The sequence below is a fragment of the Pezoporus flaviventris genome, unplaced genomic scaffold (assembly GCF_033815535.1).
Source record: "Pezoporus flaviventris isolate CSIRO_AGI_PZ_B2104156 unplaced genomic scaffold, CSIRO_AGI_Pfla_v1 ptg000011l, whole genome shotgun sequence".
Taxonomy (NCBI): Eukaryota; Metazoa; Chordata; class Aves; order Psittaciformes; family Psittacidae; genus Pezoporus; species Pezoporus flaviventris.
The window spans coordinates 2153008-2178428 of record NW_026892559.1 but is presented as its reverse complement, the minus strand read 5'-3'; the positions used below and the strand labels follow the sequence as shown (position 1 = coordinate 2178428).

At 43.1% G+C, this 25421-nt stretch overlaps 2 protein-coding genes and 1 long non-coding RNA gene across 4 annotated transcripts in view; 2 read left to right on the top strand and 1 right to left on the bottom strand.

The window, feature by feature from the left end:
- Positions 1-5050: 5050 nt before the first annotated feature.
- On the top strand, positions 5051-21700 carry ADSL (adenylosuccinate lyase). Its single transcript, XM_061450748.1, has 13 exons — positions 5051-5251; positions 8556-8759; positions 9910-9954; positions 10708-10787; positions 13297-13468; positions 13761-13807; positions 14218-14308; positions 15114-15183; positions 16192-16339; positions 18313-18403; positions 18941-19030; positions 21062-21238; positions 21558-21700. Exons 1-13 carry the CDS (start codon positions 5096-5098, stop codon positions 21642-21644), a joined length of 1458 nt encoding a protein of 485 aa, XP_061306732.1. The 5' UTR covers positions 5051-5095; the 3' UTR covers positions 21645-21700.
- On the bottom strand, positions 20673-22732 carry LOC133267981 (uncharacterized). Its single transcript, XR_009742930.1, has 2 exons — positions 22202-22732; positions 20673-21265 (listed from the first exon to the last, which is right to left on the bottom strand). It is a non-coding gene; the product is annotated as an uncharacterized LOC133267981 (long non-coding RNA).
- Positions 22733-24037: 1305 nt separating this feature from the next.
- SGSM3 (small G protein signaling modulator 3) overlaps positions 24038-25421 on the top strand; it is a 29228-nt gene continuing 27844 nt past the window's right edge. Inside the window, exon 1 of one of the 2 annotated variants that reach the window (XM_061450775.1) lies at positions 24038-24293. The gene's annotated coding sequence lies outside the window, so the exon portion shown is untranslated. Of the gene's footprint in view, positions 24360-25421 lie in introns of both variants that reach the window. The other variant, XM_061450776.1, reaches the window with a different exon arrangement.

Genomic DNA, 25421 nt, shown 5'->3' with positions numbered 1-25421 from the left:
TGTGGCTTCTCTTTATGTTTGTGTGCATGAGTGTGCGTGTGGCTTTATTTTTTGTAAGCACTGGAGAATTGAAACACAGTGATGTTTGAGACAAATTTATACATGCAGAGAAGATGATGTTTTGTAGCTTCTGTTAAATAGTGGGTGCAGGCACACTTTTACCCTCTCTGTCCATGTCCTGATAAGAAAAACAGGAAATTATTTTTTTCCAACCCTTCAACTTCCAGCACACTTAATGTTGCCATTTAAATGAACAGGGTATTACAGAAGAAGAAAAAAAAAAAAAAAGAGTTTTTGAAATGGTGAGGTAGAAGTGTTTAAAGAAAGGTAAAAATTCTGAAGTAATTTTTTGTTTCTTCGAAGCTGTTTGTAGCTAAACATGGGAATCTGCAGTGTCTCCTTCCATTTGTTTTTTTTTTTATTTTCCTAATAATTCACCTCTTCGTCCCACCCAAAACATGAGGTGTACAAGAACAAGAGCTGTTGCTGTAGCCCTTCATAATTCCCACCCTGAAAAGAAACTCCAGTGGGATCCCTCAGCTCTATTCAGGAAGACAAAGAGAGGAGAGACTCTGCAGTTTTCTTTGCTTCGCTCTCATTCCTCTCTAATGGCCTTGAAATGTATTATTATGCAAATGTGAATTTTGATACTGAACTTAAGAAGAGGTTGTTTGTTCTTTTTTCAAAAAAAAAAAAAAAAAGGTCCCATATGTGGTCAGCATTGCTTCTTTATTTTGTAAGTGAATTGTAAACTATGCATTCTGCAAAGGGGGTGTAGGGGACAAAGATAGCTTTGCTAAACTGTTAGGAGTTTCTGTGTCCATGGTATATCTATTATAGTTTGGGGAAGTGGGGAGGTGATGCCTTTGAAACAAAAAAAGAGTTGAAAAGAACCTCTCTTTTTTAGAAGTTGGCCAGTAGGTAACTGGGCAGAGATTTGGAAAACTAATGTTGCCTGCGAAACAGGATCAGCTCTGAACCTTACACAGGGTTGTGAATTCTAGCCGTGCAGTGTTAACCCAAGGCCAATAGGGTGAATGGGACACCAGCTCTACCTGGGAAACTTGCCTACCACCTCCTGTGTTCTGGCCCTTGTCAAGCTCAGGAAACACGGTGCCATAGGCACCGTCTTTTTGAATTTACTACTCATTTTCCATTACAGCAGTCCTTGTGCTCTTCCAGGAGAATTGGAACACAGCAGGGCCTTGATGTCTACACTTTCTTCTCCCTGAAATTTTCTTTGCTGCTCTTTCTGGCACAGCTCATACAGTAACAGCACAGCTGTGGACAAGATGACTTGGAGGACTGCATTTCTTCAACATAGCAGCTACCTGTGCTTTGTCGTCTGTACTGCCAGTGACTTGGCATTAATGTTGGCAGTGTGTGAAGTTTTAGGGAAATTAGACTGATGAATAGACAAGGCCCTCTGTTTTAAAAAAATGATCCTTTTTTACTATGAGGTGGTATCATAAGAGTCATAACAAAGGATTCACTTCCTCACATCTCCAGAATGCAGTCATTGTGAATTATGTGTGTTCCTTAAAGCTTACTCAGCTTCCAGGAGCAGTCTCCTCAGAAAAATGTAGATGTCACTGCCCTCTTCATTATCTTTATAGGGACCCTGTGACTTGACTTTTTCCTTTGTCCATGGTGTACCATGGTACTTGCATTACCCTTGGCATTATCTTAGATGTAATATCGTGAACTGAGAGATTATCCTGCCTGTATTCAGTGTTTTCATGCAGCAGTTTTTTTGTTGATGTTCACAGTACTGTAATAAGTAATAGACTTGATGATCGCACTCACATCTGTGCTTGCCTTGCAGATGTGATCTTATCAGGGTTCCACTCTTGTCAGATTGCCTTTAAAAGAAAAAAAAGAAAAAAAATATGAAGTTTAAACTCACAAAAATACCTCGTGGTACATTTTCCATTTCCCCTTCTGATGTAACCTTTTAAATCTTTTCTTCTAAACTCAATAGGCTTTTATTACCATCTGTTATCTCCTTTCAAAAAAAATGATTGAGCTAGTGGTTTTGAGCAGAGGACCAGAAGCCTGGAACTCCTGAATTTTAACATCGGCCCTTACTCTTCCCTTGCCTTGGGCAAGTCATGTAACTTATTTGCCTTTGTTTTTTCATCTGTAGAGCGAGGGTGATAATAATACTTACCTACCTCACAGGGGTTTTGTGAGGATCAACTACTAAGTGTTTGCGAAGTGCTTTAAAGGAAAGAAAAGCATGGTAGAAGTATTAGGAGGTTTTTATAGCAAGATCATTCATTTTTTTTTTACATTGTTTGCTTGTGTGGAGGGAGATAACTTTTTTTAAATACATATATAATGATTAAAGCCATCTGACACTCAAGATCCTACATAATAGAAGTTGATGGAGATTCAGTTACTTGTATTCCTCCCCTGTCTTTATGCCAGTTTCCTTTTCCTGCTCTTCCTTACATAGTTATGCCAGTGTTGCTACAGGTCACATGTCTCAAGTTATTTGATAAGTTTCAAACTTGACTGAAGTATTTGGAGCTTGCTGCTTCTTTCATCAGATCACCAAATTGGAATCAGTTTGTGTATTTTCCCCTGCCTTCAAATAGCGTTTTTGGTAATGTCATCCTTCAAGTGGCACACCTTTTCCTGCCATCAGGAAGGGGAGGTGGTGGTGGTGTGTAGTTCCAGGGAGGGGACTGTAATATGAAGAACCTTGCCAGTTTATGCTGCTGCTCCAGGGATGAAGGGCAGAGTAGCTTTCTGTTTCCTTCCCTGAAATAATTTCAGTGTGTTACCAGTCACACTTCAAATGCAGTGTCTCTTCTTGTCCACAATACACAGAAGCCATCACCTGCCAGATAAAACGTAGGAACAGAGGGAATGATAGTAGATGCTGCTTGTGTATATGCCTTACAGCTCTCCCAGAATGTCTCTGGGAGGGTGGTGGGGGAAGAGGTCTGCGTTGGGTAGATCCCACAGTTGTCAGGAAACCTCTGCTACTTTCTCCCCTCTCCAATCATGTGGTCGCTGTTTCTTCTTTCTTGGATGTGCGTCTCAGGGATGTGCATATGAGCCCATGCCTTTTGGAATTTGGCCTTTGAAAGATCAAGAATATGGTTTCTATACCTGAAGCCCTCCTATCTGACGCTCCCTGGTCCTCTTGGTCCCGCATTGCTCCCCGTGGCCTTAGGAACATCTCTCCACTGTTGCCCTATGCCACCCTCTCCATCTCTGCCAGTACTCAAGGGGAAGCGAATACAGTGATTCTGCAGAGAAAGAAGCTGAAATGATGCATGTGCACCTGTGGGATTTACACACATACATACCTTGGATTTCTGCCACACCCTAAAACATGCAGAACATCTGATGCACAGTGCTTTTTTCTTTCTCATCTAGAAAGCAGAACAAACAGCAGTATGGTTCTGCTGATGGTAATTCCAAAATGTTTACTTTGAACTAAATGCTAAGTATTTTCCCCAAAGAACCAAAAAACCCCACCTTCTAACAAAAGTAACCAAATGTCATCTTTCTGGAGGCAGGGAGGGGAAGGGGAGGAGGAAGAGCAGTGACGGGGGAGCATTCTGATCTATTTTAATCTCCACCGGTTGGATGGAGATGCGAAATGCTGCTTTGAGTTCCACAAACATAAGGGATTATGTTTACAAAGGTAAATGCCTTCTACCTGTTCAGGACTGGCTAAATGGTGGGCATCTGATGTTTGGCGAGCTTCTCTTCATTGCCACCAAGTAATGGGAGAAGGGTGGAAGAGGAATGGAGAAATAGATTCATTTCATCTAGTCTTCTTGGTAAAACATTGCCACCTCCTCTCCTTACAAACTGCGGGGAGGAGGTTGCAGAACAGAAAATCAGTGATGTCCAAAATGGCTGGATTAGAAAAGGCAGCTTTTCTACTTTGCACATAAATAGGTAACAGGAAGGTACAGCTCAAGTCCTCTTGCCTGAAACACTGTCCCCCAGAAGCAGACATTGTAATAATAAAGATAGTGGCTGTGTGTATATTGATGCTATTTGCAAGTTACCTATTAAGTGTTTATTTTTTTTTCTTATACTTGAAATGGCTTCCTTCACTAAACTCTTCCGTAGCTCTGGTTTCTCCCCTCCTTCTCTGGTGTGCAGTAAAAAAAACTACAGGACAAACGGGGAGAACATAGAGGAGATGACACAGTGTCTCGCATATCCAGGTTTCACCTTCATTTCCATCCCATATGCTTGTTTGAACTTCCTAAGTGGTTTTCCATGGACACAGAAACTCAGCACTTTTTAGAAGGTGCTCTTGTATGGCTGGCTACCCTCCCCCTCCCCCCTTCTCCTCCTTTTCTATATTTTTATTTTACTTTTAGTATAGTGGTACTTAAAATCACTGGTTCACTTAAAAAAAAAAAAAAACAAAAAAAAAAACAGTAAAATGTTTAAACTCTACTAATGTACAAATAAGCTGAAATGTTGCATTTTATGTGTATTTTTGCCATAGCAGGTACTGTATTTCTCATGCTGGATTTAGAGAAAAAAAAGAAAAAAAAAGAAAAAGAAAAAAAAAACAACAAACAAAAGGGTGATGTTTTATTGGAGTGTGACAAGAGTTATAAGGAATTAAGTCGTCGTCATTTCATTCATACTGAGAGATGGTGTAATACTTATATAAGTTTTCTGAAGGTTTGTTTTTTTTTGGCTTTTAAACAGCTTTTTTTCGTTGTTTTGTTTTTATTTTATGTTTAATTTCTTTTTTTTTTTTTTGAAAGATATGATTGTATTATGTGCAACTCAGTTGCTTACATTATAACTACAAAATATTTTTGGGTTCCTGGAAAAAAAAAAAAAGAAAAAAAAAGAAAAAGACTAATAAATGTGTTTGGCTGCTAAGCATTTAATACCCGCGTTTGCTGCTCGTTTATTTACGCTGTGCCCTCGCCGCCATCTTTACTGCCGTCGCCCCACGCGTGGCCTCCAGCCGTCAGGGGGCGCCTTCCGCGCCGTGGGCGGGCCCTCCTCACGACTCCGGGGCGGAGCCGCTGCTCGCCCTTACCCCGCGCTGCCTGAGGGCCCTCACTCCCTTCGCGGCCGTGGCAGCTCCGTCGCGGTGATGGCGACCTGCGGTGCTGAGGAGGACGGGCTGGCGCGGTACCGCTCGCCCTTGGTGTCGCGGTACGCCAGCCCTGAGATGGGCTTCAACTTCAGCGAGAGGAAGAAGTTCGGCACCTGGCGGCGCCTCTGGCTCTACCTCGCCCAGGCCGAGAAGGTAACGGCGGGACGGGGACACCCCCGTTAGCTGGTGGAGGATGAGGGCTGGCCCTAGGGGGAAAGCGGGGACTGCCATGGAGGAGCGTCTTCCCTTCAGGTTGTGGCAGGTGGGTGGTCGGTCTGAGGGGCCGGAACCCACGGGAACCGGCCGGCGTGTCTCCCCGGGAAATGGGAGCGAGCAGCGGCCCGGGTCTGCCCGGGGTGAGCGGGAGAGCATTGTCCAGAGCAGCTTTCGGGCTCTGGCTGCCCTTGGGGGACGAAGAAGAAGTCGGGGGGTGTGGGTGGGTGTGTTTGCAAGCACAGTTTTACACAACCGTTCCTACGCAATCCTGTCATCTACCCATCTGCAAATCACCTTATCTCATGCCCTCCCTCTTGCAATTTTGTCCTTTTTTTGTGAAATTAGCTTTGTAAAAGCTTTGCTAAGCAGTTTTTGTGGGAGGTTTCAGTGTTCTGGGAGAACACTGGTGACCTGCTGGAGCACTAGGCTGTTTGCTTTTCAGGAGGTATGTCTGGTGTGAACTTTCTCGTGCAATCCCGTTGCTGTCAGTCCGTGCCAACTGGACCACCCCATTCACCTGCAGCCAGCTGTTTGTAGCTAGCCCTGATTCCTGAGATAAGTTTTCTTTTGGCTGAAGTGAGCAGAACAGTTACCCAGAAATGCTTATGGCGTTTCTGACAGGCCAAATACCACAAAAGAACCTCTGAAAGCACAAAAGATCAGTATCAATTCAGCTAGTAGGGATCAGCAGCTGGGAGTATGTCCATATGATTGTAAACTGTTAACAGAGGCTGCAGAGTTAACGTTTTTAAAATGCAGTTTAAGATAAACTTTCTTGACTTTGGTCTCAATGAGGGATATGAGTACAGCCTTTCTAGCTGAGACAGTCAATCTTAAAGATGCCCTAACTTGAGTCCTTGTGACTGAGAGGAAATCTCATATTAGGTTTTTGACCGTGAAAAAGCTGTAATACATTCCCAAAAAAAAGAAGAAAACAACACAAACCCACCCTTCCTTCTGGCATCTTTAGCTTTCAGACTCAGTAGTTGCTCGTTTGTTTTGTGCAGTCCTTCAGTTTCCATTCTGTCCGGAAGCAATCCAAGCAATAGATATGGCTGTTAGTGTAAGGGCAGAGAAGCATCGTGCCGGAGAATGAACAAGGGTTCACAGGGCTATTATTGTGTTTGTTCTTCAATGACCATACCACTACAGTGGCCTTATCAATAGTATGCTGCAGCAAATCATAGAATAGTTAGGGTTAGAAAGGACCTTAAGATCATCTAGTTCCAACCCCCTGCCATGGGCAGGGACACCTCACACTAAAGCATGCCACCCAAGGCTTCGTCCAGCCTGGCCTTGAACACTGCCAGGCTGAAGATGTAATTATACAGTTGTGTTAAATAGGAATTGCCCTCTGAAATGCCACTTGCTCAGTATTGTCACAGCTGAACTGCTGGAGTGAGTTGCTGCAAATCTCACCTAAGGTAGAAAGTGTCAGTACCAAAAATATATGCTTAAGAAGCTTTGCCTGTTCAAAGCATGATTACCTAAACACTGTCATATCAATTCTAGCAGATAATCACCACTTTTTTTTTCTGTTCAAGAACATGATACTTTACACAACATGCCCAAGAAGAGAAAAGCAAGCTGCTGAGACTGCCAGATATCCAACTTACAAGTCTTGAACTTGGGGTTCCCCTGTCTCTTGACCCTTGCTTTCTCTCCCATTCCCACCTTTGAGTTTTGTTCCCAGAAACCAGAGACAGATCTTGCGCCTTTTTGTAGTGGGAAGGCGATGACTATTTTTATCTGTCTCCTCATTCCAGATGAGTTTGTCTTCTGATGTCAGCTCTGGGCTGCAGAAAGAAGAGTCAGTTACTCTCAGCACCTGTCAGCTCTGTCAGTGGTCAGTTAGTTACAGATAGAAGCAGTTTCCTTAGTTTCATTATTGAAGGTACACAATATTTCTTTTTGGATGCATTAAAAGAAAATAAAAGTAATGAATGAACTTTGAATACTGCTTACTCTTGTAGTAAATCAGAGTATTAGGAATATCTGACTGTAGGTTTTCCAAAAGCTGCAGGAAAGTAGTAAGAGAGGGAATGTGCAGTTCAGTGATAAAGTTTTAGGTGAAGAATACGGCCAGGTAATAAGTTTCAATGATCACCCTGCTTACAAGAGAAATTTTCAAGTAATCCACTTAAAATATGTGAAATAAGAACTGGAAAATTATTTCACTGGAAACTGGATCAGGCAGAAAACCTTTACGGTTGGTATTTTGTTCCTTTTGTTCCTGGTTGTGTATACACTTGCAACATTACATTTTAAGTTGTATGAGTACCAATTATCTGATGAAGACCTTGAAGACACATCTGCTTTGCATACTTTGTCTTCTCTAGTTCCAGTTTCCACATCTGCAAACCATGATGTCAGTCAGTTTGGTTCTAAACAGAACCAGCTTTTGAAATACTTTTTATCCTTGAAGCTTTCTGGCTAGTGAATTCTAATTACTAATGCACAAGGCAATAGCATTTTAACTAGGAAAAGGAAATAATGCCAAGTTCACTGTGGGGCTTTTAAACTCTCAGTATCAGGAACAGCCATTTTTTTTCTCAGCTTAACTAGCAAATGCAAGTATAGAGCTGTGCAAAAGTTATACCAGTGTGTAATTCTGTGCTTTGATATCTTATTCTAAGTCAACTTGCTGAAAAGGTTTAACAGATATTTTTGAATGCGAACTAGGAGCATTTATCTCCTGCTTCCAGATCAAGTGACTTATTTCCCAGACTTCCAGATTCAGACGGAGGTGAAGTTCTTCAGGACTTTTGGGAAGGTACAAATATTTGTACCTTTCCATATGTTCTAATCCAGCTGTTCACAGTTCTGTACGTTTAGTTGTGGTCCAAAGAGTTCTTCCTGACACAAGCTATCTAGACACATGGTAGCTGGATTACCCAAAGGGTAAATTTCATTAGAAGAAGTTAAAGCTATATTATTTTTATGTCACCTTTCCCCACATGTCTAATTTTTATAGTTGTCACAGGGATGGTACATGACTGAGGAAGGTATGAAGCCCAAGAGGACCATCTGAGTACCATCCTATCCCATTGGAGAACCCTAGAATGAAAGCATTGAATGTTACATTGAATGTAAACCCTAGAATGTTACAGCTCTTGATTATGCTAAATTGCCATGCTTCCCTGAGATGTCATATGGGAGCAAATTACCTAAACAGCTTCTGTCTCAATTTGGGTTGTCTCTTAAAAACAGAAAGAAATAGAAAGCTCTTTTCCTCTTGCAGTCACTTGGGCTTCCTATCACAGATGAGCAGATAAAGGAGATGGAAGCCAATCTGGACAACATTGACTTCAAGATGGCAGCAGAGGAAGAGAAGAAGCTGCGTCATGATGTGATGGCCCATGTTCACACCTTTGCCCACTGCTGTCCAAAAGCTGCAGCAATCATTCACCTTGGAGCAACTTCCTGTTATGTAGGGGATAATACGGTAATCAAATGCATTCTGTTTCCCGCCTGCAGAGCTGGGCAAAACAAAGCTACAGCTGCTTACTTGATAGCTCTTTAAAAACTTTTTGTTATGAAATAACATTAAATAGATTTTTTCAGACATTTTTATTAGGTTTACCGTTGAAGTTAATTCCTCTTTATCCTAGCTACCCTAGAAAGGCTAATTTCTCTTACCTTCTTTCTTTTGTGATGAAGGAAAGTCTGTCTGGAAAATAACTGTTCCCTAAGCTCTGCTTGTATGTTAAATATTCAAGGAGATAAGAGATGGTGAGTTGCAAATGCATGCAGAAACATGGAAAGTGTCAGTTACGCCATCAGGACAAGAGTTCACTGACTTAGGAAACAAGGCCACTTTTGATACATGCAGCCTGTGAGCTGCGTGGAACTACTATATTAATTTAGGGTATTAAATAAAAATAAAGCTTTTCAAAGCTTTTCAATTAGTAAATAAAAATAAAGCATCCAAGAGAATGGATGAGTGTGTTAAGTGAAAAAGGAAGTACCACTGCTGTACAGAACTGTTAAAATGTTGATGAAAAATGTTGATGAAAAACCTAATTTAATGAAAACTAATTTTCTCAGTATTTATTTGCTATTCCCCCGTGTCTCAGTCGTTGCAACTTCACAACCACTTTTGTCCTACAAGAAACTGCTGCGTGATTATTTTCACCCTACTCCTTTGCAAGCCTGTTTGGCTTTTAGGTAATGCCACCTTCCTTGTGACATTTTCACCTAGCTGTATCTCAGTCTCTAAAGCAGGAGTAGAGATGACTGCTGCATGATCAGTCCACTTACTTTCCTGTTGTCTTTAGCCTATGGTGCCTGCTTTTTCCACTCAGGATGAATGATTTAGTCTGTCATTCCATGGGTGTCCTGACCCAGTCAGTAGAAGTGGGTTTTTTGCTGCCCAGTATGACTTTCTATGGATAGTAAAGAAGGGGCAATGATGGAGCCACCATTTTTGTCATAAGCAAGTTCGCGTCAAGATTTGGTACAAGAAGGAAAACAGCTTTCATTTTAAGATGTTTGAGTGGGCAAAGTACATTTTAATTACGTGTCCTCTCTGAGATAAGCCATTGTGTCTGGTCCTTCAGACGAGGCCCAAACTTCCTTTCTTTGCTTTTCTTCAGGATCTGATTGTCCTCCGTGACGGGTTTGACCTGCTGCTACCCAAGGTGAGAAGGCAGTTGTGCAGTGTCTCAGAAGTGGGCAGCACTGATGTCCGGTGAATAGACTGTGTTTAACTTTGGTTTTCCTAAGCCTTGCTGGGAAGCTAGGAGGAGCTTGTCTGGGTTATTCTCAAGTGAACAGTTACCTGCCTGTCTTTTCTTAAGTTTTTCCCAAATATGTCTTTGCCCACCATGGGAATTATAAGCAACTCCTTGTTTATCTGTGCCATGGGTACTAGTTTTATAAAACAACTGCATTGCTTTCAGGGTCAGCTTAGGCATCCTCTTGACTGTATTCCTAGGAGTGTGTCAGCATTCAAGAAGCTATGTAATACAGTTTTCTGAGGTCAAATATAGTGGGTGTGTAGTGTTGTCTATTACCTGAATGTTTTAGAACCCATTTTCCCCTGTGTCAATTATCCACAAAGTAGCTTTACTTCTGACCAATTCCAGGAGTACAGAAAGTACCCAGGGACAAACCAACTGCAGTATTAGGTTGGGCATGAGGACTAGACTAGTTTGAGCTGCAGTCCAGCCACTTGTATTGTCTCTTGCTTGAGTTTTGTAGCAAGCAGAAATTATGCGCACGCCCTGAAAAAATGAAACACATGATATTCAACAATTAGAGGAGTATACAAGGGCTGCACAGTTGTTTCCCTCCCCTTTCTCTCACAAGGCTGTTATGCTTAAGCATGCTAGCTTCTTCTGTGTGTTTTTTCTCTCATTCCACCTCTTATCTATCCTCTCTGCACCCACCAGCTTGCAAGGGTGATCAGCCGGCTGGCCGACTTTGCTGAGAAGTATGCTGACCTACCTACTTTGGGCTTCACTCACTACCAGTAAGTAGCCATCAGCCTTTGCTTTCATTTTGTTGACTGTGCTTTGCCTAAATTGACCTGGTATGGCTTTCTTTCATCCTTCTTTTTCCTGTCTCTTACCACTGGCAGCTGGTACTGCTGGACATCATTAAGACATTGCTAGTGGTTCAGAAAAGAAGTATGCTCCTAACTCCAGACTTGTCTCAGAAATTGAACTGTTGCTTTGATTAGCTGTCAGCAGTTGTCTTAACACAACTTCATAAAGAACGACTTCCTGGCCAACACAGATGTTCTGTGCTGTTTCAGAAAGCATGGCTGGGAGTTGCAGTAAGCCTGTCTTCCAGTCACATTTTTTTTATGTTTTTCTGTCAGTTAAGTTAGTTTTATCTGCAGCTTAGACAGGTTTGTTCCTGGCTACTTTTTACTACAGCTACTGTGTCTCTATAGCTGAAGCTTTCTTCTAAAGGGATGAAAATCCATCTGTTTTCATATATCCCTATATGGCTCCATGGGAAGAATCAGGAAGAATTTCTTCTGCTTAACAGGATGATACTGTTTTCTGTTTTTTGGGAAACTGACATCTTGTGCAGCACTTCTGACATTGACTGCTTTTAGGATAGGATAGAATAGAATAGAACAATAAATAGGAAAATAGACTAGACTGGAATGGAATGGAATAGACAGGATTAAGGCAGACTAGTGAGTCAAAGGACCACAAGATCTAGACTGGTCTGTTGTTGGGGTAGATTAATCTGCTGCTTCATGAAGATAGTTTGCTTTCAGAGGCATTAAACTATACACCTTGAAGTAAGCCTGGATCTTCTACCTTGGTGATATGGAACATGAAAGGCAGGGAAGTTAAGCACAGGTCATGTCAGACTGTGTCTGGCACTTCAGAATTTCTGCCAAAGGGAAGTGAGAGCTTTGAGTCAGGTATCCAGTTAATTTTTTTGCTTTATATGCCATGTCAGCTCCATCAGCTCTAGTCCTAGGTCCCTCTTCATCTACAGCTTTTTGGAGGAGTGTTCTCTGGGCTGAGTTTTACCTTGGCTTTTGGAAAGAGAACAAAGGAGTATTCAAGAAGTGTATGCAAGGCAAAGCCATAAAAACTAAGGTAAAGGAAGCACTGATACCTCAGCCTTTTTTGTGTACTTTGTCATCAAGGTCTCTACCCCATTTATGAGCAGGTCCATGTTTTCCCTGGCTTTCCTTTTTCCTGCTTACCTATTTGGAAAGGCCTTGTTGTCTTTCACATCCCACATCAAACAGATCCTAGTGGGTTTCGTTTTTTCTAGCCCCAGCCCTGCAGTGCTGAGCAGTTACTTTGTATTCTTCCTGAATCACCAATCTGAGCTTCCACATCTTGTGTGCTTCCTTTTTATGCCTGAGCTTAATCAGGAGCACTTTGTTTATGTGCATATACTTTTTCTGAAATAGTGTGGAGCTTGTCTTTGGAGCTTGTGTGGATAATTTGAAGTATTTCAACTCAGTACACCTGTTAGGGTGGTGAGGCACTGGAATAAGTTGCCCAGGGAGGTTGTGAATGCTCCATCCCTGGCAGTGTTCAAGACCAGGTTGGACGAGGCCTTGGGTGATATGGTTTAGTGTGAGGTGTCTCTGCCCATGGCAGGGGGTTGGAACTTGATGATCTTAAGGTCCTTTCCAACCCTAACTATTCTATGATTCTGTAATCTCCCCATTTTTCTCCTCAAAGCATTTGCAAGGGTACAGTGTGGTTGAAGCTTGCAGATACTTATTTCAGAGCGGAAGTCTTGCCAGAAAATGTTAATTACTGTATGTTTGGCCAGACGCTGAGGAATCCTGTTTTATAAATAAGAAGGAGCAGTCCTTTAAGAGGAATCATTTAAAATCACAACGTGGATGCAGATGTTTCTGCACTGCGAAATTCACACGGGTGCTGTAAGTTAGCCTGGATATCCCCTGTGCCCTGGACGCACAGAACTGGGGGGAAGGATAGGCGGATAGATGCAGCCCCCCGCGTTTCTCCCATCCGTTTTCTCTCCGCGCGGGCCGGCAGGGGGCGCCCTCCGCCAGCGGAGGCGCGGGAAGACGGGCAGGTACCCGGGAAGTCTCAACACAGAATGGTTTGGGTTGGAAGGGACCTTAAGATCGTCCAGTTCGAACACCCATGCACTGGCACAGGTTGCCCAGAGAAGCTGTGGCTGCCCCATCCCTGGCAGTGCTCAAAGCCAGGTTGGATGTGGCTTGGTGCAACCTGGTCTGGGGGAAGGTGTCCTTGCATATGGCAGAGGGATGGAATGGGTGAGCTTTAAGGTCCTTTCCAACCTAAACCCTTCTATGGTTCTGTGCTTTTAATTTCTCAAAAGAATGATCATATCTTCAGTACATTTACTGGTGTAAGCCACGTCTTTCCAATTTCTGCTTAAAGGAGTCAGAGACACCAACCAACAAGGAGGTCTTAACAGCAGACTCGGAAGCAAACTGTGGTCCTTGTGGAGTTGCTGTGCAAATTATCAATGCATCGCGTTCTGTTCTTGGTTGTTTTCAGGCCTGCGCAGCTCACCACTGTGGGGAAGCGCTGCTGCTTGTGGATTCAGGACTTGTGCATGGACCTGCGGAACCTGGAGCGGGCTCGGGATGACCTGCGCTTTCGGGGTGTCAAAGGCACCACTGGCACTCAAGCCAGCTTTTTGCAGCTCTTTGAGGGAGACCATAGTAAAGTAAGTCAGACAGCCCAGGGCATACACTTGCAGTTTTGGCAATTCTGCCAAATGCTGTCCTCCTTGGCAGAACATGGAGATTCTGGCATCAAATTCACTGTGATCCCTCTGGGGCCCACTGACAAGGCCCTGTGTGAAAGTGAGCAGAATTTGGGGAGGGGGGGGGGCTTCCCAGCAAGTACAACTTTTGTTGACAGCTGAGAAAAGCAGAGGATCCTTTTGACTGTTGCTGACCTTCCTGAGTTGTTGCATTCTGAGCTCTGTTTGTTTTGTTTTTTTCTCTCACCCTGAGGTTGAAGAGCTGGACAGATTAGTGACTGCAAAGGCAGGATTTAAACGGTATGTAACAAGCATACTTGGTCACCTATATCTGGTGTTAGCAAAGCGTGACTCCTACTGTCTCTGTTGACCTATCTTCCCCTCACTGCCAAATTGACATCTGTGCTGCCGTTGACTTATCTCCCCTTGCCATCTTCCATTCCCAGTTGCAGCTTCCTGCAGGAAACTTCACGTTCTAAACAGGCTGCTTCTACTTGTCTCTCTGTCAAAGCATGGCTGTCAGTTCTTCCTCTGTTTTTCTCTCTGCCATGTGCATGCTGCCCCAAGAAACTGACAGCCTGAATCCAGAGTTATTCTCATCAGGGCAGAGTGACAGCCCTCCACTTTTAAGAACTATGTCACTCCTTGTTCAAAGTCTTGCACTACCATTGTATCTGTCTGGAGAACTCACCTTCTGTGCTTATTTCTAGGGCTTATATGGTCACAGGGCAGACCTATAGTCGCAAGGTGGATATTGAAGTCCTGTCTGTGCTGGCCAGTCTGGGGGCATCTATACACAAGGTGAGCACTCTCTTTGTATACACTGGGAAGAGGGAAAAACATTTTAGATTGTGAAGAGAAGGTGCTTATAGTGCAGGATGCTCTTCTCAAGAAATATTGTTATTCCTTGTTTAGCTGTTCTCTTTGTGATCATGGAAATTCACTGCTGGGTACATATCTAGTAATCAGACCTCAAAGATCTTAAGACCAGTTGCAAATAAAGCAAGTTTACTGAGCAGATTCTAAGATGGGTTAACAAATCCCACACCAGATGTTAACTTAATCTATGCTAAATTGATCCAATTAAACTAAATGTCTTTCCTAGTGGTATATGGAGTTTTTATATTTCACCATTTGTTCCTTGTTAATTGCTTCTCTGATAATGGTGTTATTCTGTCCTTGTGGATGCTTTTCATCAATTTATCTCTGTTCCCTCCCTCATTCTCTTGGGCTGTGGTATTCTTTTATTTTGTAGGCTGGCTTTCCCAGTGAACACACATTATTTGTGTTTGCAAATCACTGTGTAATTTCGTTATGCATTTTCAGTGTTCCCTCCTGGTCTGTCTTCCATTCCCTGCAAATATTTGTTCTTCTTGGAGTCCTGTTATATTCTCATGCATTCTTCCTCATGTTTTCTTGACTGGGATTTTTAGGCCAGGAAGTATGATTGCACTGTCAGTCTTCTGGTCAAATTTTTCAGTGCCCCCTGGTTTAGTTCTCAGACACAGATGAAAATACTTCTCCAAGAACACTAACAGAAGTATACATATACTGGTGTGTGTTAGTTTGGTTCTGTTTGTTAATTTCTGGGTTTTTCTTTTTCTAGATCTGTACTGACATTCGTCTTTTGGCCAACCTGAAGGAGATAGAGGAACCTTTTGAGAAAGACCAGATTGGTAAGAGATGGGAGGCATTTCTTAGACCAGTGCATGTATTTTTCCATTTACGTTGCTGCAGCCTTTTAATGATACTTAGAGATGTCACTGCAGTGGTTGCTTTAAATTAACTGGGGTTTGACATTATTAGTATTTTAAGTCCTTTTTAAAGAAAAAGAAGGACAAAACAAAAAAGAAAAAGAAGGGAACTCTACCCAAAAGTTTTTGGATAGTAAGGAATTAAAATCAGATTTGTATTCATGCACTTCCTGAGTCTGGGGGGAGAGCAGAAGCAGTCATGCATGCCCCATTCCCCACAGAGGAAGACTTGGGTCTGAGGAGTACTTAGTGTTTTCCATTCTTCTTGAAGCTGACTGGAGCTGTAGGTTTTCAGATTGACTCAGCATTTTGGTCTTTATAAACAGGCAAGTTTGGAACAATGAAATTAGGCTGGACCCTTGCCGGAAGAATACCTGTGATGTGTTTCTGACATTAGCAGGAGGAAGAGATTTGACTTTTGGCTGGAAAAAAGTTCAGGTCCCTTAAATAGTTGCATAGGATTGAATTGGCAAATGAAGCCTTAGTCATTGAACCATTCTACATTCTGTGAATGGTTTTGATACCCATTCAACAGGCAGAGTGTAAGTATCTGACTTTGAAGAACAATATTATTGAGCAGATGAGGTCTTCAACATTGCCATGGGTAGCCTAGAGAGATGGTGCTAAGTACTGCATTAAAAGTTAAGGCCATTTGTTCTTTTTGTGAGGTAGTACTTCTTCTGTCTTGCAGAACTGCAAAATGTCTTCTCGCCTTTTCTCCCCACGTTTGGGTGTTTCTAAACTGAAGGGGAGAAACATGGTGGTGTACTTTTCTTTATTCCATCTTGTCCTTACAAAATTGTATTTTGAGGCTGTAGTGAAAACACGATTCCTGACACATTTTTCTTTTCCGAGGAAGGACCTTCATCTCTTCAGTTCGAGTGTACTACTTCTGTCGCCCTGATGCCATCATTCTTTCTCCTTTCACAGGTTCAAGTGCTATGCCTTACAAGAGGAATCCAATGCGTTCAGAACGCTGCTGCAGCCTGGCTCGACACCTAATGACTCTAGTGCTGGATCCCCTCCAAACAGCCTCTGTGCAGTGGTTTGAGCGAACATTGGATGACAGTGCCAACAGGTTTGTTTAGATCATGCAGTGCAGCAATTTCTGCAGGTCTTGGGCAGGAAGGCCCTTTGATGTATTTAAAAAATACTATTTTTGAACTAAAACTACAAGTTACCATCTTGATGAAAAGCAGTCTCAATAGACTCTAGAGACTACAAACTTGTTTCCTCTACAAGATCAGATTAGAGCTGTTGGGTTTTTTTCTTGTCATGATTCTCTGCAGAGTAAACCAGTAGAGAGAGGAAGGGATGCAGAAGCCATGCTTAATAAAAGCAAAAGTGGCGTAGTATAACAGTATTCACATTTCTCAAATTTTCTGCCCTGCTTTGAATGTGAGTTTTGACCCTGCTCTTCTTCAGTTCTTAAAGAACAATGCAACATTTGATTAGTAAACCCTTAACCCTCTAAATACTCTAAAGAAACTTATTCCAATCTCTTTAGAAAGTGTTATCCTTTACAAGAACAGTGAGTAAACAAGTTCAGATCCTAAAGAAAGAGCACAAACATTATTTTTAAGTAATGCTTCAGGAAAACCTGTGCAGATCTTTCAGCTATTGCTCAGCAAACATTGCTTTCTGACTCTTCATTATGACTATTTTTAGAGGAGCAAAAGTTATCTGTAAGTATTGTCAAGTAAATTGCAGCAATTAAATTCAGTGCTTCCACTTTCTGCTTAGTATTATATTTGCATAAAGCTCATATTTACATTTGAAATGTTTTAGTTTCAAAGTAGTCTTTTGTTGCAGAATTTGATCTCCTGGAATCTTAGAAGTCTTTAGATTCCTAAGGTATGGGGCTTTTGGAAGAATGAGCGACAGTTTTGGCTGTAAACCAGTGTTAAGATTGTTGATGAGAACATTATTTTAAAAATGTCTCCGCAAACATAACGTCTGCCTAAAATGTCATGAAAACATAGAAGATCTTTTTCCAAAAGGACTTTACTCCACAGTTGCTAATATTGTTAAGAGCTGCACAGGCAGCAACAAACAACCTAAGAAATTTGATACTGGTTGATATGGTGTGTTTATTTCCCATTCACTGCCAAGTGTTGAGAGATGCTGTGGGGTGCTTCAGATTTTACTTTCATCTCATCTAATAGAAAGGGTCATTTGTCTACTTCATAATCCAATTAAAAAATCCTGTGCCTTGGATTTTTCTTGTTAAAGCTACAGTGTTTTGAAAGGAGAAAATGCCATCAGCCTACAAAACAGCAAAATCCTTTTTAAGACAGTGAGATAGAACTGTTACTTAAATGTAACACAAGGTTCAAGTACTAGTATATTTTAAAATCTGACAGTTTAGAATGGGCTATCACCGGTGAATGGCACTGTTATCACAGATGGATCATGCTGTCATTGCTGCACTGTGACGTAGGGCCTTTTGCCTGATACAGCTCAGTCCCCACTACTCCTTTCCTTCCTTTTCTTTTTGTCAGGAGCCTCCTCTATGACCAGGAGCTGGTCTGTTGGAGGAAGCCCCCACTAAATGCATGGATTGCTATGAAAGTTCCCAACTGGGCACAGCCAGGCACAGCATGAGTGTGCAGCAGTCTTACTCCTGGAGGGAAGGATAGAACACAGGAAGATACTCACAAGTGTGCTAGCTCTCTAACTTTCTTCCCTGTTTCCTACCTGTGTAATTTCTGAATTATCTTGGAGCTTTATATGTGTGCCTTCACCCTTTCTCTTCCTCTCTCTCCCTCTACTGACAATAATAACAATAATAACAACAACAATAGTAATAATACAAACCAACCCCCCCTCCTTTCTCCCCAGCTTGAGAGCTACCGCTATAAGATGTTCTTTAGTTTTCCTGGTTGTGACATTTAAGCACCAAGCAGCACCCATAAGGAGAACAGTTCCAGCTTTAAGGCCACAGTAGTGCTATTTAGAGAATTATTTACAGAAACTGAAGAGCTGGATCTGAGGTAGGCTGGAACATGGCCTTTCTTGCTAACTGGGGCCCTGGGTATGTGTGTTTCATAGGCGCGTGTGTCTGGCTGAGGCTTTCCTCACAGCTGACATCATTCTGAGTACACTGCAGAATATCTCCGAGGGACTTGTGGTATATCCAAAGGTAAAGGAGGAGATAATGTATGCAGTGCTGCTGCCTTGATAAGGCTGCAACTATGCCAAAGTGTATGAAAATCATTCTACTCAAAGGATTCCATTTTTATCTGTTAGTCCAAATAGTTTCTGAATTTTGCTCTCTATTCTTGCTACACTCTCCCTGTTTGCAGGGCAGACATGCAAAGGGTACTTGCTGAAGCTAAAAGATAGTAAATTCAAAACTTCTCACAGAGGATATTTTTTCCCTGAGCTACAACACGGATCTGTAGAACTCAGCATCAAAAGACAGATCTCGTACAGTCCTGTCACTTAACCTACAGGTTAAAAAAAAAAAAACAAAACACAAAGTGAACAATTGTACATCTTTTCCATAGTAACGTCCCTTACAAGATAGAGCTTCTAAGTGTTATCAGCTTCAATACCTGGAATTCCAGAGCTAAGTCCTGGAGATTGAAAGGGAGAAGAAAACTTTGCCAGGAGTCCCAGTCTACAGAATTTCTATAATGCTGTTTCTTATTTCTGTTTTATTTTTGTTTTGTTCAAGGTGATTGAGAGGAGGATCCGTCAGGAGCTGCCGTTTATGGCCACAGAGAATATAATCATGGCGATGGTGAAAGCAGGGGGCAATCGTCAGGTACAAATGCAGTCCAAAATACCTTTGTTCACTGCCTGGCATTTGAGTCCTGAGAAACCAAAGTATCTGGGTTCTTGCCCTGACTGTCTCACCTTTCTTTGTTCTCCACCTACTCCCAAAGAGTTATTTAATATCACACTGGTGCTGCAAAGCCACCAGGAGAGCAATTGTGGAGATCCATGTTTTCTGTTAGGAACACTGTGTCTTTGAGCTAATCTGGCTGGCTGTACTGGAGAAGAAAGAGACCTATTTTTATACTAGATACTAGTAGACATTTTCTTTCTGTAAATGTTTGAAGGAACTTGGAACACAGGCCAGACTTCTTTAAATGGAATATGTTGGCACTTGGCTACCTTATAAATTAAAAGAATGAATCAGTGATGTTAACGAAAAATCAAGTAAGACCATTCCAAATCATTCACTCACATGACACTCTTCCCTAATTCAGTATAGTGCTTTTTATTATTAACTTTGTTTATGGTCCTTCGTTCACTTTTCTGTGTTCAAGCAAATTGAAATTAAATGTTTTCCTTGGTAAATAAATCCAGGCACAACTAGATTATATTTCCATATCATTTAATTTCATAATTCAACTTAAAACTGATAATCAAATTTACATCTTAATAAAACAGCTTATTTTCACTTACCTTAAGATAGCAATTTTTTCCATTAATGATTATTTCCACATAAGGGACAGAGGTTAAACTTGCAAGATAGCAATAGCGGCAGTGTTTGCTAGAAGCTTTGTGTAGAATATGTGGTTCTAGTTCTCTGAAACACTTGTAGCAACTCACCCATGATGCTAGTCAGGGAACATATTTTTTGTTTGGTTGGTTTTTTTTCCCCTGTGTCTCCCATGTTTGTCACTGGATCAGTCAGTAAGCTTTCTAACTAAACATATTAAGGGTCACACCATGTGGATAAGTTTCATTATCTTTTCAGCTGGTTCCCTTTCTAAATTATCCCATAGTTACTTGAACAGTCCTCTCTCTTTTGATTAGATTGAAGAGTGAATTTCATTTGTGTTTATTATTGACCTGCCTTCTTTCTTGTGCTGTTTAATTACAAATCTATAGAGTTTAATACATTTATAAAAGTTGTTCATGTTCATATGTTCCATTTTTATGTGCTGAGAACTCTGGAACAGGACATTTTCTGTGCTTTCCGACCTCATAGCACAGAAGCTCACTTCCTTTCCCCACTAGTGAATAGCACCCTTCCCTAAACATTCAGAAGACAGATCTGTTCACATGACACAGGTCAGTGCTGGAGCAAGATAGCATTTGGAAGCAGGAAAAAGGATTATTTTCCTCTTAACTGAAGATAGATCAAGGATAATATGTAAGAGGAGAACATTCATATATGGCTGTAAATGCAACCACATGACTATTTTAGGGCCATCATGGAGCATCTGATTTTGCAGTTTGGTTCCCTTGTTTTTAGCGATTGATTCCACAGGAAGTCAAAGTCTTTCAGAACAGTTATTGTAAGGGTTTTGCCAGTCTTAGTGCCATGTAAGAGTTCTTCGGGAGAGAATGTCTTAAAGTCTTCAGGTCTGTGAGGTGGGATTTTTTTCCATCAGTCTGTCCTTAATGTAAACCATGGTTTACATAAGTCTTACTGCTTGTTAATTTGGACACGTTCTTTTCTCTTTTCCAAATCTGTAGATGTTTTATATTGTTTACAACTGGAAAAAAAAAAACAACCCTATAGTGACACTTAGGAGGATTTGCGAAACGTGAAAAAGTGTAAAGGATTCCAGTGTCATAATTTTGTGGCATAATTAAACAGGGAACATATGTGACATTCAGACTGGTTTAGTCTCACAAAGCAGATGCGGAAGAATAAAGAAAATCTAGTTTTAATATAGTGGTCTATGAGACTCTGCAGTCCAAGCTGTGCCTCATTTATGTGCTGTCCAGTGCAGCACCTCTTGATGTTTCTCCCTCCCGCACAAGGGATGAACATGTGCTGTCGGTAGCAATGGAATGACCTCTTTCTTTCCCCCTCCTCTTCTCCCTGCTCCTACAGGATTGCCATGAGAAGATTCGTGTTCTCTCCCAGCAAGCAGCTGCTGTTGTGAAACAGGAGGGGGGTGATAATGACTTCATTGACCGTGTCTGTGCTGATTCTTACTTCAGCCCTATCCATAAGCAACTTGAAAGCTTGTTGGATCCCTCCTCTTTCACTGGACGTGCTCCTCAACAGGCAAGTAGTGGAAAGAAGCTACAGGTCCTGCTGGTTATAACACAGCAACATGTTGTTTAATGCCGTGTCCTATTCTATGCCAGAGAATGTGCATATTATGTACCTCTGCATACTACTAAGGCAGACACATTTCCCTCTTTTATTTTCCTTGGCTTTCTTGACTTTCTTCCCTGTGGGCTTCACACTTTTGACCCTGGACATATCAGACTGCTAGGTGGCTTTATGAAAGAGACCCTAGTGAGAAAAACAGGGCTGAATGAGGAGGAGAAGGCAGGTCACTTGTTTTGCTCATTTTCTTTTCTCTGTCTTTCTTGAACAGGTGGCAAAGTTCCTGAAGGAGGAGGTTCGACCAGTGCTGATTCCATACCAAAGCAAGATGGGTGGGAAAATTGAGCTGGCACTTTAGATATATTCTGCAAAGGTGTGTGGATACAGAAAGATAATAAAAGCCTTATTGAACCAGGTCTGTTTACTGTGTCATGTAATTTTGGTTCTCTACAGTACATTTAACCCCCAGAGCTTACAGCCACTTTAATTCTAGATGGGCTTTTCATTCTTTGCCTGCTGTTTAATCAAGCCTCCATCTATTGTGTGCTGAGTTACTGAGAAACGCTTGACTGTGACAAGGTAACTTTATCACAGTCCCTTTCAATGGCCCCTTACAAAGCACTGACAGCTGTTTAAAAAGCAATGCCAGGTGCTGCATGAAATTCATGTGTGAATGACTTGTTGAAGAGCAGGGGTAAGGAGAACAGAGCCCACTCCCATTTCTTTCTTACTTATCTGCTCTGAAACTTCCTCCCCAGGTACCTCAAAGACAATAAGAGGTTGCCCTGGTTTTCAGGGTTCTGTGATTTGGGGAGCAAATAGGAAAAAAACACCTAGGAATAATAGAGAGGCCATGGAACTTGGTTTATCAAACTTAGGGTCATTCAGTACTCCCTTTGTGGTTTGATACTATACCTGTGCCTCTGTAGCTTCTGAAAATCATATTTACAGGTATGGGTTAGGAAACAGCCATTGTGATTTACTTTTCCAGGTCTTTGGCTGTAGGTGCTTGACACTGAATGGCAGGTGGACCCTGGCATGTCAAAGTCATTCCTACTGTAAGAGAGTTTTGTCTGATTCAAAAAAAATAATAATACTGTTGGAATTCATTGGATGCTAGAGAAATTCAAGAGCTTTGGTCTTATTGACCATGATGTCCTCTCATCTAGATTGCTCTGGCTTTACCTCACCTCTCGACTATAGCATTCAAAATGTCTCGCACGTTTGTGAGGTTTATGGTGTTTAAAACATTTTGCCTGTTCATGCTATTAACATTTAATTAGCCATCTGTTTGGAAAGGGTAACTCTTAATTGAACACTGGGAATTTTCAAACTATTACTCAAACGGGTAGCCAAGAAAGAAAACAGATAAATGTGGATATTCCTCCTTTTTTGGTCCTCTTTCCTCAGCCTTGGTGGGATTAAAAAAACCCAAACAAACACAAAAACAACCCTGTGCAGAGAAGAGGAACAGCTCACGTATCTTTTTCTCATCATCAGGAAATACACCTTTATGCAAGGTAGAGGCTGCCAGCTCCAGTGAGGCACTGCACTTGTTTTCCTGGGCAGTTTAAAAAGCGTAACAGCAATGCACGGGAAAATGTCACCCTCCTAGAAACCTGTGGCGCAATACACAAATCCTTTTGGAGACCTCTCTTCTTTAGAAGAGCCTGGTTTGCAACCTCACTCTCTTTTTTCCAGCAGCGGCACCGGCCAGAGATGTAGCTCCCCTTCTCCTTGGTATTAACCTAGGTATTAACCTAGACCTGAACGATGGAAAAGAACTGAGGAGGTTCTCAGCATCCTACAGGCACGTCCAGGTTTGTCACCCCGTCGCTGTCGCCCCACTCACCGTTAACAGTGAGCGCGGCGGGCACGACTGCCCCTGCCTCCTGCGAGGCCGCTGCAGAGCCGACTGCCGCCACCCCACCTGCGCTTCCCTCGGCTTCGTGCACCTCGTCCGCGCCCGGGGGCCGGCGCCTAGCGCTGCTCCCGGGCCCGCCGCGTACCGTGCAGTGCCGGCCCCGCCGCGGCCTACAGCGCCCCGCGCCGCCGCCCGGATGCCGCGCATGCGCGCCGCGCCGCCCTCCGGAGCGGCTTGTGAGGCCGCCGGGTCGGGGTCGGTCGCCTGCGCTGTGGGGACAGCGCGGAGGGGGACACGGCGCAGACGGGAGCAGGTGAGTGCCGGCGGGGTCGCCGAGCCGAGACGGGCGGTGTCCCTGTCCGCGGGCAGCCGCGCTCGGCCCGCCACCCCTTGTCCTCCCGGCTCTCAGCCCCGCTCCTTCTCCCGCGACGGCCGGCATCCCGGCAATGGGCTCAACCACCTGTGAGGCGCCTCACTCACCGCCCGCTGCCGCCCCGCTCCCCTCTCCGCTGAGGTGCTCCTTGGGCACGGTGGGGCGGGGGGGAACTAACGCTGCTGGGGCTATGAAGGGCGGGCGCCCCCCTGCCGAGCCCCTGGGCCGGCTTCGCCTGGCTCCCCCACGGCGCTGACGCAGGGTCTGGGCTCCGACGGGTGACTCATGTGCGGAGTGCGTTGGCCAGGCTCGGTGGGGCGCCCTGTGCCTGCGGGCATCCTCTGCCTGCTCCCGGGTGCTCCCGTAGGTTGCTTGTTCTCTCTGTGGCTGTGACCCTCCGCTGGTCTCCTCCTTCGAGCTCTGCCGTCCTTATTTGCCTTCTGTGCCAGGGTCTTTTCGGAGGTGCCCCAGAGGAGGCACAATCTGTTTCCTGTCAGGCGGGGAGGGGGGGGGCAGTAGCAGTCGCGAAACTGAGATGGAAACATGGCAGTATCCTGTAGTTAGTGGGCATGAATGGACATACTGCAAGGCCCTGTGATTGTCAGCTGTAATAAATGTTAGAAGCAAGTTGGGAGGCAAATGTAATTTCTTGTATCTGGTAATGTAAGTTAGAAGGAGTGAAGAACCCCTGTGGCACAGATTGAAATCTCTTCGCAGGCCATGGCTATGTGCTCCGGGACAGATGGTGTCTCTTCGCAAAGCTGGTAAAGGTGGGACAGGAGAAATGTCTTCTCAGTGTCTGCTTTGTTTCCTTCCTAATTTCTGAATTTGGGCAGGTACTTTCCTTCTAAATGAATAGATTTGGGGGGGGGGGGGGGGGGGAGGGTTATGTGGTGTTATAGCTTCCTACTTCGTGATGTCTCAGCCTTACTCTGCATGGCTTGCTGTGCTGTTTGAGGGGTGAGTGGTGGTAATAAAGTCATATAAGTGCCTTGAGGAATGGAGCATCTTTTAGTCCTTATAGATAGGAGAGAGAAGCAGTTTTGCCAGAATTAAGAACAGTAGGTGTTTGGTAGAGGGAGGCTGAATCTTAAAATCACTTGAGAATGAACTACCACCCTAGCAGGAGTGGGGCACTGCTGTGCTTTTGCTAAAATGTTGATAGGGATACAGTTGCTTGCTGGATAATCTGAATTCTGGAGTAGCTTTTCAGCTGCTACAGGGTCTGGAGTGGCATCCTGGAATAAACAGTCACTGAAAAAAAGATCCATTTCATTATATATTGGATCTGCACGTGGTGGGGGTCCCTATGCAGAAAGAAAGGTTGGATTCCTACCCTGGAGAATTCACAGAGTATTTGCAAAGGAAGGGTAGAAGAGGCATGACATGTAACTAAAGAGGTCAGGGTGGGCCTGGTGGTGTATTAGTAATATAAAGTTATGTTAATTCTGTATTTAATTGATTGAAATAACAGGTGCCACCTTTCTCAATTCCTGTTTATGGCTGTGTTTCGATAATGTGTCTTGTCTTGGTAATCTCAGGAAGGTGTCATTCACAGGGACTTTTCCTCTGATGAAGGGCCAAGGGGATCCCTGAGGGGCATATTTCTGGATGAAGTGTACTGGTCAGGGGATGACAGAGTTAATATCAGCTAATGAGGTGAGGGAAATCCTGCATAACTGCTCAGGATTGAAATGATTCTTCAATGCTGGGGTCTCAGCTAAATGTCATTTAGGTTTTCCTTCTTTTAACCTGTTGCTTGCTTTTCTGCAAGATGGTATCTTTTGCAAATGCCAGTGTTCTAAAGGACCTTGGTGATCTAAAAAGACAGGCAGGAATCAAAATATTTAACTTTCAAAAATCGACATTACTTACCAAGGTGCATGATAGCAGTAGAG

Coding starts and splice junctions, on each gene's coding strand:
- ADSL (XM_061450748.1), top strand. CDS start 5,096: ATGGCGACCTGCGGTGCTGAGGAGGACGGGCTGGCGCGGTACCGCTCG. Junction 10,788..13,296: donor TTGGGCTTCACTCACTACCA/GTAAGTAGCCAT, acceptor GGTTGTTTTCAG/GCCTGCGCAGCTCACCACTG. Junction 18,404..18,940: donor GACTTGTGGTATATCCAAAG/GTAAAGGAGGAG, acceptor GTTTTGTTCAAG/GTGATTGAGAGGAGGATCCG.